The 14,678-nt window shown below is 43.1% G+C and overlaps 1 protein-coding gene across 4 annotated transcripts in view; it reads right to left on the bottom strand.

Annotated features, from left to right (window-relative positions):
• Positions 1-14,678, bottom strand: part of ATAD2B (ATPase family AAA domain containing 2B) — a 61,538-nt gene that overhangs the window by 29,341 nt on the left and 17,519 nt on the right. For all 4 annotated transcript variants that reach the window (XM_083431427.1, XM_083431426.1, XM_083431429.1 and 1 more), the window contains exons 8-14: positions 14,363-14,438; positions 13,682-13,780; positions 13,077-13,188; positions 12,229-12,344; positions 10,771-10,945; positions 9,094-9,182; positions 7,253-7,412 (exon numbers count right to left, since the gene is read on the bottom strand). In XM_083431427.1, coding sequence (XP_083287553.1) covers positions 7,253-7,412; positions 9,094-9,182; positions 10,771-10,945; positions 12,229-12,344; positions 13,077-13,188; positions 13,682-13,780; positions 14,363-14,438 — 827 coding nt within the window. The remainder of the gene's footprint in view (positions 1-7,252; positions 7,413-9,093; positions 9,183-10,770; positions 10,946-12,228; positions 12,345-13,076; positions 13,189-13,681; positions 13,781-14,362; positions 14,439-14,678) is intronic.

Below are 14,678 nucleotides of genomic sequence, written 5' to 3'. Positions count from 1 at the left end.
ACATCAGGAGCCCCCCTCCCTAAGCTGACCCTGAACCTTTATAGGAATTTACAAGTATCCAGGACAAGCTGCATTCTCAGTCCTGAATTAGCCCATCTACTGGCCAAAACCATCTCTGCCTTGTCTAGACAAAGGCTCAACTTGTTAGCCCGCATTCTGTCTTCACTGCTTCCAGGCAACATTGCACAGCTTCCACAGTCTCCTTGGCATTAATTGACAGGGAGAGATAGAGATGGGTATTATTGGCCTATTGATAACCAGGGGTCAGCAAACTTTTTCAGTAGGGAGCTGGTCCACTGTCCCTCAGACCTTGTGGGGGGCTGGACTATATGGGGGGGGGGGATGATGCAAGAGAACCACGAGCCCCGGTGGCCGCTTACCTGTGTCTTGCGAGCGGCAGGGGCTGGCGGTGGCGGAGGGACAATGAGCGGCGCGCGAAAGAGCTCTGGAGAGGGGCTGCTTAAAATGGCAGCTGCTCAAGCGCTGCTGCTGCTGCTGCTGGCACCAACAAAGCCCAGCCCCCTTCCTCCTCTAGGCAGGGCAGGGAGAAGCCAGGAGGAAGGAGGGAGGAGGCGCCGTCGCTGTGTGAGCGAGAGGGAGGGAGAGGGAAAGAAAGTGCGCGCTGGCGATTCCCGGACCGTCCGCAGACCGGCTCCAGAAGGCAATTGGGCCTGATCCAGCCCGCAGCCCTTAATTTGCCAACCCATGGATAAGACCCAATCCCTAGATCAGTGGTGGTGAACCTATGGAACGTGTGCCAGAGGGGGCACTCCGAGCCCTCTCTGCGGGCACGTGCGCCCTTGCCCCAGCACAGAGCCATCAGAAGGCAAGGGTGGTGCGTCGAGTCCTCAGCTCAACTTGGCCAGCCAGAGCGCCATGTGTGCGGCGGGTCGGAGCAGGAAACTGTGCGGCAGGAGTGGGATGTGATGCCCGTCAGGGCACCAACTCTCTCCAAAACGGGGGTCACAGCTATTCTTTGGCCCAATTGTTCAGTGCGCCCAACTGCGCGGAGGCTTCCGGAGCATATTGTGGCAATTAGTATTTTGCGTGAGCGGGTTGCGAAATAGCACCGGCAATGATTATGGTGGGCCCTCAGTTTTGGGAGCTGCACAAGCAGGACAGTAAAGAACCAAAATCCCCGAACTGGCCTGTCTGCTGCAGCGCCTTTAGGGCTCCTTTTGCTCAGCACAGGATGCCCAGACTGAGAAGGCGCCCTCGTGGCCAGGGAGGCGCAAAGGGAAGGGCAGGGTGGGGCATTGGTCTCATCCGGATACACGACACCATCCCCAAGCAGGCACTCATGTTGTTGTCAGAGGTTGGGTATGGATCATGGGACTTCTGTCTGAGTAGAAGCGCCTCAGATGGGGCATTGGGGGGTGCAAAACGGAGCCACAACCTCCAGGGCACACGTTTTCCCTTGGGGAGCTTCCGCTGTGGGTTGGGAGGGCGCAGTGCTCTGCACACGCTCAGAGGCGTGCTGCTGCGTTGGTGGGCCGCCGACAGTTCTGAGCAGCCGCCTTCCTCCTGCTGCTGCTGCTGCTGCTGCTGCTGCAAGGTTGAGGCTTTACACACCCTGCATAGAGGCCGGTCGGGGCTCGGCAAGGGAGCAGGGCTAGCACATGGGGCAGCCCCCGGGGCCCTTTCAGGAAACAGCGGCACGATGAGGGGGACGGCGTGATTGGGTGCGCCGCTCTGCATGTGCTCAGAGGGCCACACCAAGAACGCTTGCTTGCTTGGGCTGGAGCTTAAAAGCGGGGAATTCTTAAAGTGTGGAATTCTCTGCCAAATAATTTTAAGTCAGAAAAAGCACTTGGGATTGCTCTCCTTACTTTGTTTGGATCATCTTAATGCAAACTTTTACCTTTCAATAAAAAGCTGTTTGTATCATTGAAAGCTCTGTTATTGTGTTCTTCTTTTAAGACAAAAGATGTTAATGTATGAGTTGTTTTTTCTAAACTAAAACCTCAGTATTCAGGTTAAACTGCCTTGTTGGCACTTTGCGATAAATACAGTAAGTGGGTTTTGGGTTGCAGTCTGGGCACTCGGTCTCTAAAAGGTTCGCCATCACTGCCCTAGATTGTCTCTCCAAGCTCACTTTTGCTCCCCAAAGTAACTGAAATCTTGGGATGATTATATAAAGAATTTTACAGGCAAATCGGTTAACTTATGCCCTCTCATTTAATCCAAACTAATTATGTGCTTCCCCATTTAATTTTTAACAAGCAGTTTATTACTGCAGAAAAATACCACGAACATGATTATTCAGGCAGTATAATAGAAAGCTAATACTTCAAAGGAGGACTTCAATAAAGATAAGTTAATGCAAAAGAATATAGGAGATTACAGTTCTGGAATTTTTTTTTTTTTTAATGTTGCTGGCTATTTCTATTAAGATGTACACCCATTCATATCAGGAAGAAGTGAACTATATTTATTCTCAGACAAAAGCTGAGTATAAGAATGCTGGCATGAAGAAAGCCATGAACTTTTACTGATATGGTTTACCTACAGAGGTTTTTTTCAAATGTAATATAAGAAGACTATCTGGCACTACTAGTTTTGTTTATTATTAAATTTGTGAGGTCCATGCCTTTACACAAAATACCATAAAACATTATTAAAAGATAACAATAAAATTATAAAAGTAAGCTAAAATTCATGCCATGCTATCCCAGCAAGGAGACTACCCAAAAACCCCCACCATTCAGGAAAGAAGATACAGCAACAGGTTAGGAAAACAATGGGAGGGACCTCACCGTTTCGTCCAGGAACCGTACCCTAGTTTTCATAGCCTTCACCACAAAGACCGCTACCACGTGAGAAATCCGTGGATCAGCGTCCACCAGTAAAAACTTTACTTGGTCCTCAGAGTTGACTATTGATTTGGGAATAGTTTGTAACATCGCATCCCTGAAGGCCGAATAGATGGGACAATACAACATGTAATGTGTGAGATCCTCTTGGGTTCTCATATGACAAAGACATATACGTTGCTCTGCTGGGATTTTTGCATATCTGCCTGTCAGGTAGGCCGTAGGAATGGTTTGAAAACGGGCCATGGTGAAGGCTCTCCGAAGGGTGGGATTGGTGATATTCGCCAAATAATTGGCACAGGTTTTGACTGTTTTCAGTCGGGGAAGCCAGTGGGAGGACCCTGGGTTCTGAATTTTTGTGATATCTAATAGAGCGTCTCTCTCCAGGATCCATTCCCGAACTTTGTCTGGGCTCCACAGTTTGAGGGTGTTAAACTCCGGTAGGGTGTATCTAACCAGGATCTCAGATAGGTTTTGACGCCAAGTGGTATTCTTTTGAAGAGATACAAAGGCTTGTTTGGCCAATAAGGTGTTTGTGGTATTTGCAAGTTTGATGTAAAATCGTAAGAATCTTAAATGGGCCCTGGCAGACACAGAGGGTAATCCAACCTCCACCCTCAAGAGAGCTGCTGGGGTTCCTTGAGGAAGGCCTAGAATCCTCTTGAGATAATAGTTTTGAAGAATTTCAAGCCGTTCTAGCAGCTTCTGATTCCATCCCCAGAGTTCTACTCCGTATAGCATCTGGGGAATCACTTTTCCTACAAAAGCTTTTAGTGCCGGGATCACCAATTGCCCTCCCCTCAGATAAAAAAAGCTGAGCAGAGCACCGATTGTCCTACGTGTTAGGAGGGCTACAGTCTTGAAGTGGGCAAGCCAGCTAGATGTAGCTTGGAAAGTGATACCAAGATATTTAAAAGAAAGTCTCTGTTCGATTACGTGTTCATCTAAAGACCATCTAAATGTCTGGCGAGCTCTAGTAAACACCACAATTTTTGTTTTGTCATAATTTATCTTTAGAGAGTTTTGGGCACAATAAGCTGCGAGCCCCTCCAGCATGCTGTGTAGGCCCCTACGAGTAAGTGCCATGACAGCCATGTCATCAGCATATAGCAATATATTCAGATGTTTGCCTTCCAGGGCGGGAGCTGCTAACTTATACTTTGCCATATGTTGAACAATGTCATTTATATAGAAATTAAAGAGGAACGGCGCTAACAAACAACCCTGTTTTACCCCTTTCCCCAGTGGCAGTGGGTCAGTATAGTTGCCTGACATCCCGGTTCTGATTTTAACTGTGGTGTCTGAATGTAACTCTCTAAGTATATTAAGAAGTCGTCTATCAATATCCGTCTCATATAGTTTTTGCCATAATTTGTCCCTACAGATTGAGTCAAAGGCAGATGTAAGATCTACAAAAGCCACAAAAAGTTTGCTCTTGTGTACCTTTGTATACTTATCTATCATTGTCTGTAGTACCAAGCAATGGCCTGTTGTACTATGGCCCTTTCTAAACCCTGCCTGCTCCGGATTAAACAAGTTAGAGTGGTCAGCCCAGTCAACCAGTTTATTTAGCAGGTAGCGAGTGTAAAGTTTATACACAATGTCCAGGAGGCTTATGGGGCGATAGTTTGAGGGGTCTTGGGGGTCTCCCTTCTTATAGATGGGGGCTACCAGGCTCAGTTTCCAGTTTTCTGGGATTTTGCATGTATCATTTATTACCGTAAAAAATTGGGCCAAGAAAGCAGCCCACCACTGGGCATTTAATGTAAACACCTCAGGAGGAATCATATCTTCACCAGGAGCTTTGCCATTTTTGAGTGTTTTAATTAGCTGTAAACATTCTAATTCGGTAACAGGATCCCAGCCCATTAATAGATCATTTTTAAGAGAAGGGAACTGGCTCGGTTTAGCAATGTTTGGAGCTGTATATAGCCGGGAGAAATGTTGGTACCATAAGTTGGGTGAAATACTGTTGATTATAATTTTCCCTTTGGGTGAAACTCCCTGAGCAATAATTTCCCAGAATTTTTTGTCGTCCCGCAATTTGATCGCTTTGTCAAGTGCCTCCCATTGTTCCTTTCTGTATAGGAATTTCTTGAGTTTTAGAGTGTTTTTATAATGAGAGCGCCACCTGTGCAGGTTTTCTATTGAGGACAGGGTCCCTTCCTGTTTTACTTTATTTTGTAATTTCCTAAGCAAAGATCTTAGATTCCTACAGTCTTTGTCGAACCAGGTCCTCGAGTTGTTTAATTGTTTGGGAGGATTGGAGCTCGTAAGTAGTGGGAAGAGCGACTCTGAGACCTGCTGAAATATTGAAAAGGGATCAGAATTAGATAAAATACACTGGTCTCTCAAGGCCAGTAAGTCTGATGAATGCAGGTGTTGTTTGATTTTAAAATCCAGGTCGCTGTTCCATTTACGTCTACGAAGGGCCAGAGTTAGAGGTGGGTCTGCACAGTGATTGCGGCATTGCGGGTCCTCCAAACCACGGGGAATTAGTGAAATTGATATAGGAAGATGATCACTCTCAATTCTATTGAAAGTGCTGAAGCCCTGTGACCTCTCCAAGAGTTTTGGGGAGACCAGGATATAATCAATAACGCTCGCACCTCTAGGCCCAAGAAAAGAAAAGAAACCCCCTGACCTGTCCATATGGGTACCATGCAAATTATACAAATTATGTTTGAAGGCAGTCTCCATTAATGTAATGCCTGCCTTATTCAAGACCTTGTCGTCAGAGGACCAGGGAATAAACCAATCTGCCTCTGGCAGGAACTGAGATTTAGAACAGTACGTATTAATGTTATTTCCTATCCTAGCGTTGAAATCACCTGCCAGCAGGATATCCATGCCAGGGAGTTCTAGTTCAGCCTTCTCCAAACATAGCTCTAAATCTTCCCAGATTTGTAACGAATGGGGAGGGGAGCCTATGGGAGGGATATATAAATTAAAGCAGAGAAAATCTCCTCCTTCCCTGCTAGAAACAAGTAAGATTTGTAAATTGTTACTTTTCACCCACTGCTGTTGCCGGGCCTTGCACTTTAGCTTAGTGGATATAAAAGTGACTAAACCACCACTAGGTCGGCCTCGGGTATTTGATTTTAACGCGGGGGTAACAAAGGCTTCGTATCCCTGTAGAGAAGGGGCATGGAGATCTAAACACCACGTCTCCTGTAGACATATGATCTGAAATTTTGTAAGGAAATCCAGAAGGTCGACATCGCCCTGCTTAGATAGCCATCCCGCCACATTCCAAGATAGAATGTGGAAATAGGGTGATGGTGGAAATAGTGGCAGTCAATCTCTTTTCCGGTGGTTTGAGGCTCCTAAGTTGGGCTCCTCCTCTTTCTGCCCTGCTTGGTGGTTCCAGGTTTGAGGTCGCTGGACCCTAGGTAAGTGTGATGGCTTTAACCGAGGGGCCAGTTGGTTGATATGGCCCAGAGGATCTTCGATGGCATCGTTGCCGATATGATGTTCAGCAGGTTTTTGGAGAGCAAGGGTTTTGCCGACCCGTATAGTCTGTACAGGTAGCAGGTCAACAGCTGTATCTTGCGTCGGTACTGTTAGTGGGTCAAAAATTGACAAAAGCTGTGGATCTTGGTTGCGTATTGGGCTTGGAATAATGGAAGCCTCCAGTTCCGGCATCGAGGCATATGAGGTCGAGAGCATTTCAGACTGGTCTTGCTTGGGTAGTCCAATGTCAGGCTCGTTGCACGTAGAGACCAAGGTACCAAGCGGGGGGTGTAGGAAATCAATTAAGTCATTTGCGGGCAGGCTTGCCACTCCCTGTGGGGTAATAGATTTGCCCTTATTTGGGGTCCCCGGCTCCATTCCCCTGTCTATTTGTTCTTTATGGCGCACAGGCCCAGCATCGTCACAGACAGCACCTGTCCTGGTGCGTAGTGGTGTACGGGTCAGATTAGTGAATACCCTTGTGAAATAAATGTGCCATTTCCTTGTATGGTTTCTTAGTTTTAGAATCTTTGCAACGAGATGGGCAGATCTAAAGTTAATAACCATACGTCTCATGTAAGGTCCAGAAGGCAGCCATGTGATGTCCGCGATATCTGCGCGGCGAAGTGCCTGCCCCAGCAGTTGGGTCAGGGAATTTATGACCGAATGTTTATCCGTCTGGCACTACTAGGTTCTCTTTAGTTTAAAAAAATTTGCTTACATGAGAGCCTGTCCTACCATTAGGCAGATGAGGCAGCTCAGACTTTGGAAGGGCAGCAAACTGTTACCGCTGCTGTTTACTGACCTGCAACAGGCATCAAAATGTCTCTGATCAGTCCTGGTTTACCTATTTGAATTTGTATCATTTAATGCTGACTTATTTGCTGTACTATATATTGTGCTTTCAATTAGCTTCTAATGTTGCCCTGGGCTCTTAAGAGGAAGGGTGGGATATAAGAAATAAAATAACAACTTCACATTCTTACCTTTTGATCAGGCAGGCTAAAAAGAAATTCCCTGTCAAAACGACCAGGTCTCCTGAGTGCTGGATCTATAGAATCAAGTCTGTTTGTAGCACCAATGACAACGATTTCTCCTCTGTTGTCTAATCCATCCATGAGAGCAAGTAGAGTTGACACTATAGAGCTAAAACAACATTTCAACCACATTTTTAGGGAGAACGTTCAAAATATGTAAATACAGTCATTAAAAATGTTTATAACCATCCTAAATAAAAGACATGGATAACCATGACATGTATGGCAAAACCAAATTAAGCCATTCACAAATGGAAGGGTTCCTTCTTTCCTTAGAATATTTGGCAGAGATATCCTGCTGGCAGAAAGGGGAAAGCAATTCAGAATCATTCTCTTGTAAAATACTCCCCTTTTTTTGCTTGGTCCCCCAACTCTCTGCAGAAGATTTTCAGAGGGTACGAAATTTTTTCGTTTTGAAGGAAAGTCAGAAAAATCATTGTCGGCTGCTTCTACCAGCAGGAGAGTCCAGAGTCAAACACTGCTTGTGGGAGATTGGATCCCAGCCAAGGTTAGCAACACTATAGTTATGAACACTATAGTGAAGCACTTGAAATGAACTATCATTTTTGGTGTTGCTCATAGACAAGGCCTAAGTATGCAAGTGACAAGCATTCGATCCCAAAAGGCATAATAATTCTGAATATGTCTTCTCACAAAGCTATGTTGTATCCCATTATTGAACAAAGAAGAGTTTCTTTTATGCCCTGACAATGCTCCACAGAGAAGCAATGTAAAGAGCAATCCTTAACCTGTTTCTGTTTGATCCTTGCCCACCTACACAAAGTCTGGAGAAAACCTTTTGTTGTTGTTGTTCAATCTCTCCCAAATAAAAAAGAAGGAAGAAGAAGAGTTTGGATTTTATATCCCGCTTTATCACTACCCGAAGGAGTCTCAAAACGGCTAACATTCTCCTTACCCTCCCTCCCCCACAACAAACACTCTGTGAGGTGAGTGAGGCTGATAGACTTCAAAGAAGTGTGACTAGCCCAAGGTCACCCAGCAGCTGCATGTGGAGGAGTGGAGTCGCGAACCTGGTTCACCAGATTACGAGACCATCGCTCTTAAGCACTACACCACACTGGCTCTCCAAAGAAAAGCCAAAGAGATATACCAGCTATCTTTTGCCTATCACTACTGCTGCAGGGCAAATTTCCAATCTATTCACAGCTGCATTTGAGCCCCACAGCCCTTTCCACCATATAAGGTACCACTGATAAGCATCCAGAGAGCACAGCCACATCACTTTGTGCACAATTCCTGTATCAGTTATACATCAGTGATCAAATAAGTTGCTAGAATTAAAATGAAGCTTACCTTGCAGAAGCTAACAAAAAGTATTTTGTTCACAGGAGATAAAAGCTGGCATGGGGGGAATCCAGTTAAACCATTTAGAACGTTCTCCTGACAATTTGCTTACTAGTAGTTTTCATGTTACGTTTTATTTATCATGTTCAGTGGCCTAAATATTTATGGGTGGTATTCAACAAAGTGCTGCCACTAGCACAAGAACCTTTGGCTGCATAACAGAATTTCCCCTCCCTCTCTTCTCCCCACAAACCCCTTAAATCTGTTCTGGCGTGTCCCCCAACCCTCCACAGAAGCTCTGTGTAAGGCACAGGGAGCGTGCAGGAAAACACAACTGTGCAAGTGGAAATCCTTGTGCTTGACAAAGCCCTTATCTGAATCCAGCCCTATACACTTAATATGAAAAGGTGTTGGATCTACCATTGTGTGAACAACGAAACTGTGGAGCCAACACAAGATATTCAGAAGTAACACACTAGGATTACCTGTGAATCTGGTCCTGCCTGCTAGAACGGACTGGGGCCAATCCATCAATTTCATCAAAAAAGATTATGGATGGCCTCATCAGGTATGCCTGGTGAGCAACAAATAGTTTTAGTTAAAAAAGCACAAGAAAAGCATTTGTTTATAATGCCAAGAACTAAGCCTACCTGTACCTTTAATTAATGTCTAACTTGAACTGCTGTCCTTCTGGGTAAACCCACTCTGGTCACAAATCTAAAGTTCACCAACTAAAGGTGTTCACCGATCAAATGCATTTTACTAAATGGCAACAGCAATAATAGTACAGATTCAGGATGTTGTTAAAAGAGGGGGAAATAAACAGGTTGTTTCTCACATTCTGCAAGATTACTTTCGTAAGTCTACCGCCTGTCTCATGCCAGTCATACAAGTACCATTAAATATTTTCTTTTTGTGAGAGCCAAGATTCACTTTCAACAGTTCCATCTGCTTGGAGGGAATTGTAATTGTTGGTCTATGTTCCATATAAGATGGCCCAGGATATCACTGAAGCAGGCAAATCAGAAGTGCAACTCTTCCAGTGTTCAGCTGAGAAGTATGAACTGTCAGGGTAACGTCCCTCATCTTCTAATTCAAGGTAAAAAGAAGCTGCAGCAAGTTTTTTGCTCTAATAACCTGCTCCTATTTCTTTCCAAGCAGGTACACCCAACCGATCCAACAAAAAGAAATGTTTGACGAACACACTATAAAAAGAGAACAAGCCTCAAATTCTAATTTACACAGAGCATGCTTTGTCCTCTTGTACGTTTCTATTCTAGGAATTCACCTAAGTGATCTTGTTTAGTATTCTAAGAAAAACCTGATATCTTACTTAAACTATTTCTAACAAAATCTGACAATTATAGAGTTTGATCTTAATTTTCACTCTGCTCATGGAAAAACTGCTTCTGTTCATGGGAAGACCCCTTCCATATACAGAAGATCCTGCATTTTATGTAGCAAGAAATTAGGCTCCATTCCATACTGCTGAGTTCCATCAGTATATTGAATATGCTAGTGAACAAAAGCTTTAGACAATCTAGATAATATATTGTTTCCTTTGCATCTTTTTATATCATCTGCCAACACAGTGCAATTAAGCACTGCTATAAGAAACTAGGGATATGAGAAATTATGCCTGTTTTGATTTTCACAGAGTGAAAGCAATTGTAGGGGGGGATGTGTCCCAAAGTAAACTTAAAGCTGAAATCCTATCATTACTTTATTAGGAGTAAGCCCCATTAAGCTCAATGGGACTTAGCTTTGAGTAGACCTACATAGGAGCCTTGGCTTTAATGTCCCTTTTGTGCTTATTAATGTGAAGCCATTCTTGCCTACACTTTGCTGCTACTTAAATAAAATCCCTTTTTCTCTTCCTGCAGTGATTCCAGCAAAAGTTCCAGTAGAAAATATGATGACGCTACGACATTATGCAGCTAATCCAATTTGGCAACATGACCTCACCAACTGCAAAAGAAGATCATTCAGAGCAAGAGCAATGCTTCCTGGATTTTATTTCCCTCCCTGCGTCAATAGGTGAATTTTTACCGCCTTTTAACATCCCTGCCTCCAGAATCACAGCCTCCAATGAAAACGTTTCTGACAAGCACTCCCATCCTGTTTGGGTTGAAACTATCAAAGAGATAATGTTGTGTACTAACTTGATCGAAGAGGAGTCGAAGTTGCCGTTCAGATTCACCAACCCATTTGCTGAGACAGTCTGCTCCTTTCCTCATGAAAAAAGCAACTTTTCTCTCCCCTTGTGTGCATTCATTGGCCAGAGCTCTAGCTACCAAGGTTTTACCTGTTCCAGGAGGACCATAAAACAAACAGCCCCTGAAGACAAATGGATAAACATAGTAATCACTATTTCTTTGTTTCTTGTTCGATGCAGAAAGTATTTGTTACCCACATGGCACGAATGCCAATAATAATGTGCCCAACATTTCCCCCCAGAGTATGTTCATTTTTTGTTTGGGAATGTAATAATTATTCTCTCTGTTCCAAATCATTTAAAGAGAAAGGTAAGTCTATCACTTCTTGCTGATGTGTCAGCTGCCAGGTCAGTGGGTTCTAGTGCAATATCAAAGACTAAAAGAAGCATCAGATATATTTCTAAAGATTGATTGCCAAGAGGAAAAGTTTTTACTGGTAAGATTACAATTCAAACATCTCTCTCTCTCTCTCTCTGGTTCTCTTACCCTTATGCAAATCTACCCAATATTTATTTATTTCATAAAATTTATACACCGCCTTACTGTAAAAACCTCAAAGCAGTTTACAAAATGAGGGAAAAGGCAGAGGAAATCAATTAAGGCACAAGAGGAACAGTAGAGTGTTGATTCTATGATTTAACATATTGGTTCTGTTAGAAAAGCTCTGTGTCTCCTGCTGCACAAGTTTGCCATGTCATGAAACCCTTTTTTGCCAACTTCTTGTAGTTATTTTAAAGGCTCTGAATAACACATCTCATCTCTACTGACATCACTGCATGAATCTTCAAAAATGCAGTAACTTCTTTCCCTGGTCAGATTAAATCCAAAATGCTACTATGCTTTTTAGACCACACATAAAAAGCCTCCTCTGCTTTATTCTTCAGAAAGGGCCTGACACACACATTCGCAAACGAAAAGCAAATGTTCAGTTCATCAGTCCTTCCACATTAACACTCCTTTTTTAACCACAGCAACAAGCTATAGAGGTCCTGAGCATCATCCAGTAAAATCCCTTATGCATATTTAAGACTCTAAGCAAACTATATAAAAAAAAAATTGTACACTCTTCAAATTACTTTTGCGATCACCACCCCATCACAGCTCCTAGTCAATTGGACTGAGCCAAATACATAGTTCTTCTAATTGTATGTATTGGAATTAACTTAATCTGAACTTTACAACTAGTTGTGCTGAATGGTTTCTTCAAGAAATAAGTGAACGGAGGACTTAGCCGGCCAAATGTTCCCTTCAACATCACTCTTCTTTCCCCTCTGTGTTGACAATCTTGGGGAAAGTGGCATAGTACATCCCAGAGTATGCTAAATTCCTTCTCAAGCACAATATATTAAAACAATATACATCAAATACAAAGAAAATTTATATGAAGGGGGAAAATCTACCTACCTTGGTGGCTGAATTTTGAATTTTTCAAATATTTCAGGATAAAGAAGAGGAAATATAACCATTTCCTTAAGTGCATGAATATGATTGCTCAGTCCACCTATGCTATCAAAGCGCACCTAAAAGGGAGATAAATAGTATTTTTTAGCTATTGGTTTCATGTATAATCAGCATAAGCTTAGAACAGGGGTGAGGAACAGGATCCAGGCAGTGGGTTGGATCCCCACCTCCCGGATCATTCACCACGATAGCCATTTTGGCAGGTGGGCAGAGCCTCCCAAGTGTCAGTCATCTGACATCAAGGGACCCCAAAAGAAAAAAATCTTCTGCAGGTACAGCACCTGCCATACCTATAGAAGAAGATCCTTTGGCATTGCTGGTTTCAAGTCAATGCAATGCAATGCAAAGGGGCACTTGTGCTTACTGCCAGCCCCAACGGGGTACTCCGCAGCTCAGCTGACTGCTGCAGGCTTGCTGTCACCACTGATCAAGTGATTGACACTGACAGCAAGCCCCCCCCCCCCCCCCCGGCTAAGGTAGAAACAGGAGCATTTTAAGGCTCCCAACTGTTCTCTGGTACCCATGCCCCCACTTGCCCTATATCTAACGTATTATGCCAGGTATGGAACAGGTAGGCATTCACAACCAGGTTTATTAAACTATGAATTTATTTTTAACTTTGGAAGTGTAATTTATGGTTTCCTGGTTTGCTTGTTTTTGAGTCAGCAATATACAGCACAACAAGTGCTGATCTAATTAGGCAACTAATTATGCATTTATTTAAGCTTTGGATTAGCAATTCCGATTAGTTTGTTGTAAAATAGTTATGAAGACAAATAGATGGAACGCACCGATTTGTCAAGAATCATAGGATCTACATCAGCCAAACTTGCACCAACTTTCACTCGTTCACGCAGGATTCCACAGGCCAAGTCTTCTGCTCTGAAGTTCATAGGAAGACATCTGTTTCAATACAGATACAAAAACAGCACTCAATTAGGTCACATTCTATTTCAAGGTGAGCAGGGTTGCCATCCAATGAAACTACATGTATGTCAAGGGGGAAACCATATGATGTTTCAATATGTCCCAACATAATACTAATAACTTCAGCCACCATGAGGAAAAGTGTCGCTAAGTATCAGGGAGAAAGAACCAAAAGACTAATTTACAATAAGGAGTATGAGTATGACACATGCAAAGATACAAAATCTGTACGATAAAAAGTATAAACCACATAGTTTACAAGCGAAGTCTCAGACTACATCCCACCCATGCATCTTTAATTTAAAAAACACTTAAGGAGCAGACTTGCTGCCAGTCAGAACAGAGAATACTAGATTAGATGAGCCAATTATCTGAGTCAGAATAAAATAGTTTTGCATGTCTGACAAGCTTCACCAAGCCAAGTATAGTGAAGCTGTTATTCCCCAAGTTGAAAAGAACAAAAAATTACCTGTTCCTTGCTCTTGCCATGCTCTTAGATTTTCTTCTTTCAAAGCGTTCTTCATCTGAAGAGGTTGTATCACTGCTATGAATAGCATGCTTCTTTCTCCTATGGAAGCAACAAAAGTATTTCACTGAAGAACAGCATGTATTCAGCGTTCCAATGCTAACAGTTAAGAACACCAACAAAATGTAATAAGCAGAGAAAACCGCCTTATCTTCATACACTGAACCGGCTCAGATGTCATGATAAACCAGTTTCTTGTGAAAGGACTAAGTTACAAGAAGCCTCACACTACCCCCCCCCCTTCATCAGCATGTAAGACTGGAAGCTTTTACTTCCATTTTTATTAACTGCAGGTTGTCATTTTATCGAATTCCAACTAACTATGGTTAATCTTAAGCAAGATTTGTTCGAAACAGAAGTTAAAGCTCAAGTTTATAATGATATTTGAAATATTTCACTATGGCCTGGTTCTGTTGTGACTTGATCTAATAAACCATGATAAACTTGACCAAGTTTATCACCGCCAATGTACTTCCTGCTCCCCTATGTGTGTGTCACAGAAACATTGTCTCTTTACATTTTTGGGGGGAAGTGACTTGGGGAAGAGAAAGTAGTGCCCGTGGGACTCTCTCAAAATTCCAAATGTACCTATATGCCCCCAAACATTGCTGGCCCCGGATTTACCTGATATGGCTTCTTCTTGCAGGAGATCTATGTATGTCAAACAACGCATTTTCCCTTTTCTTCTGGTGTGCGGGCACTGGAGAAGACAAACCAATTTGAAAAACAACGCAATACAAATTTGTGTACTATTATTTTTATTTTCTTACAGATTTATACAAACAACTACATGCTCACTGTTAGGTATCTTGCTAAAGCTCACAACCTTTACGCAAAGCTCAGACCTTTATGCAATCAATCAATCAATCAATAACTTCTAAAAAAACTCCATCATCATCATCTCTCCAAACCAGTTTTCTCAAATCTAGGGTTGCCATAT

This window comes from Podarcis tiliguerta (assembly GCF_965153285.1).
Source record: "Podarcis tiliguerta genome assembly, chromosome: 3".
In the NCBI taxonomy this organism is placed as follows: domain Eukaryota; kingdom Metazoa; phylum Chordata; class Lepidosauria; order Squamata; family Lacertidae; genus Podarcis; species Podarcis tiliguerta.
This window is presented reverse-complemented; position numbering and strand designations above follow the sequence as displayed.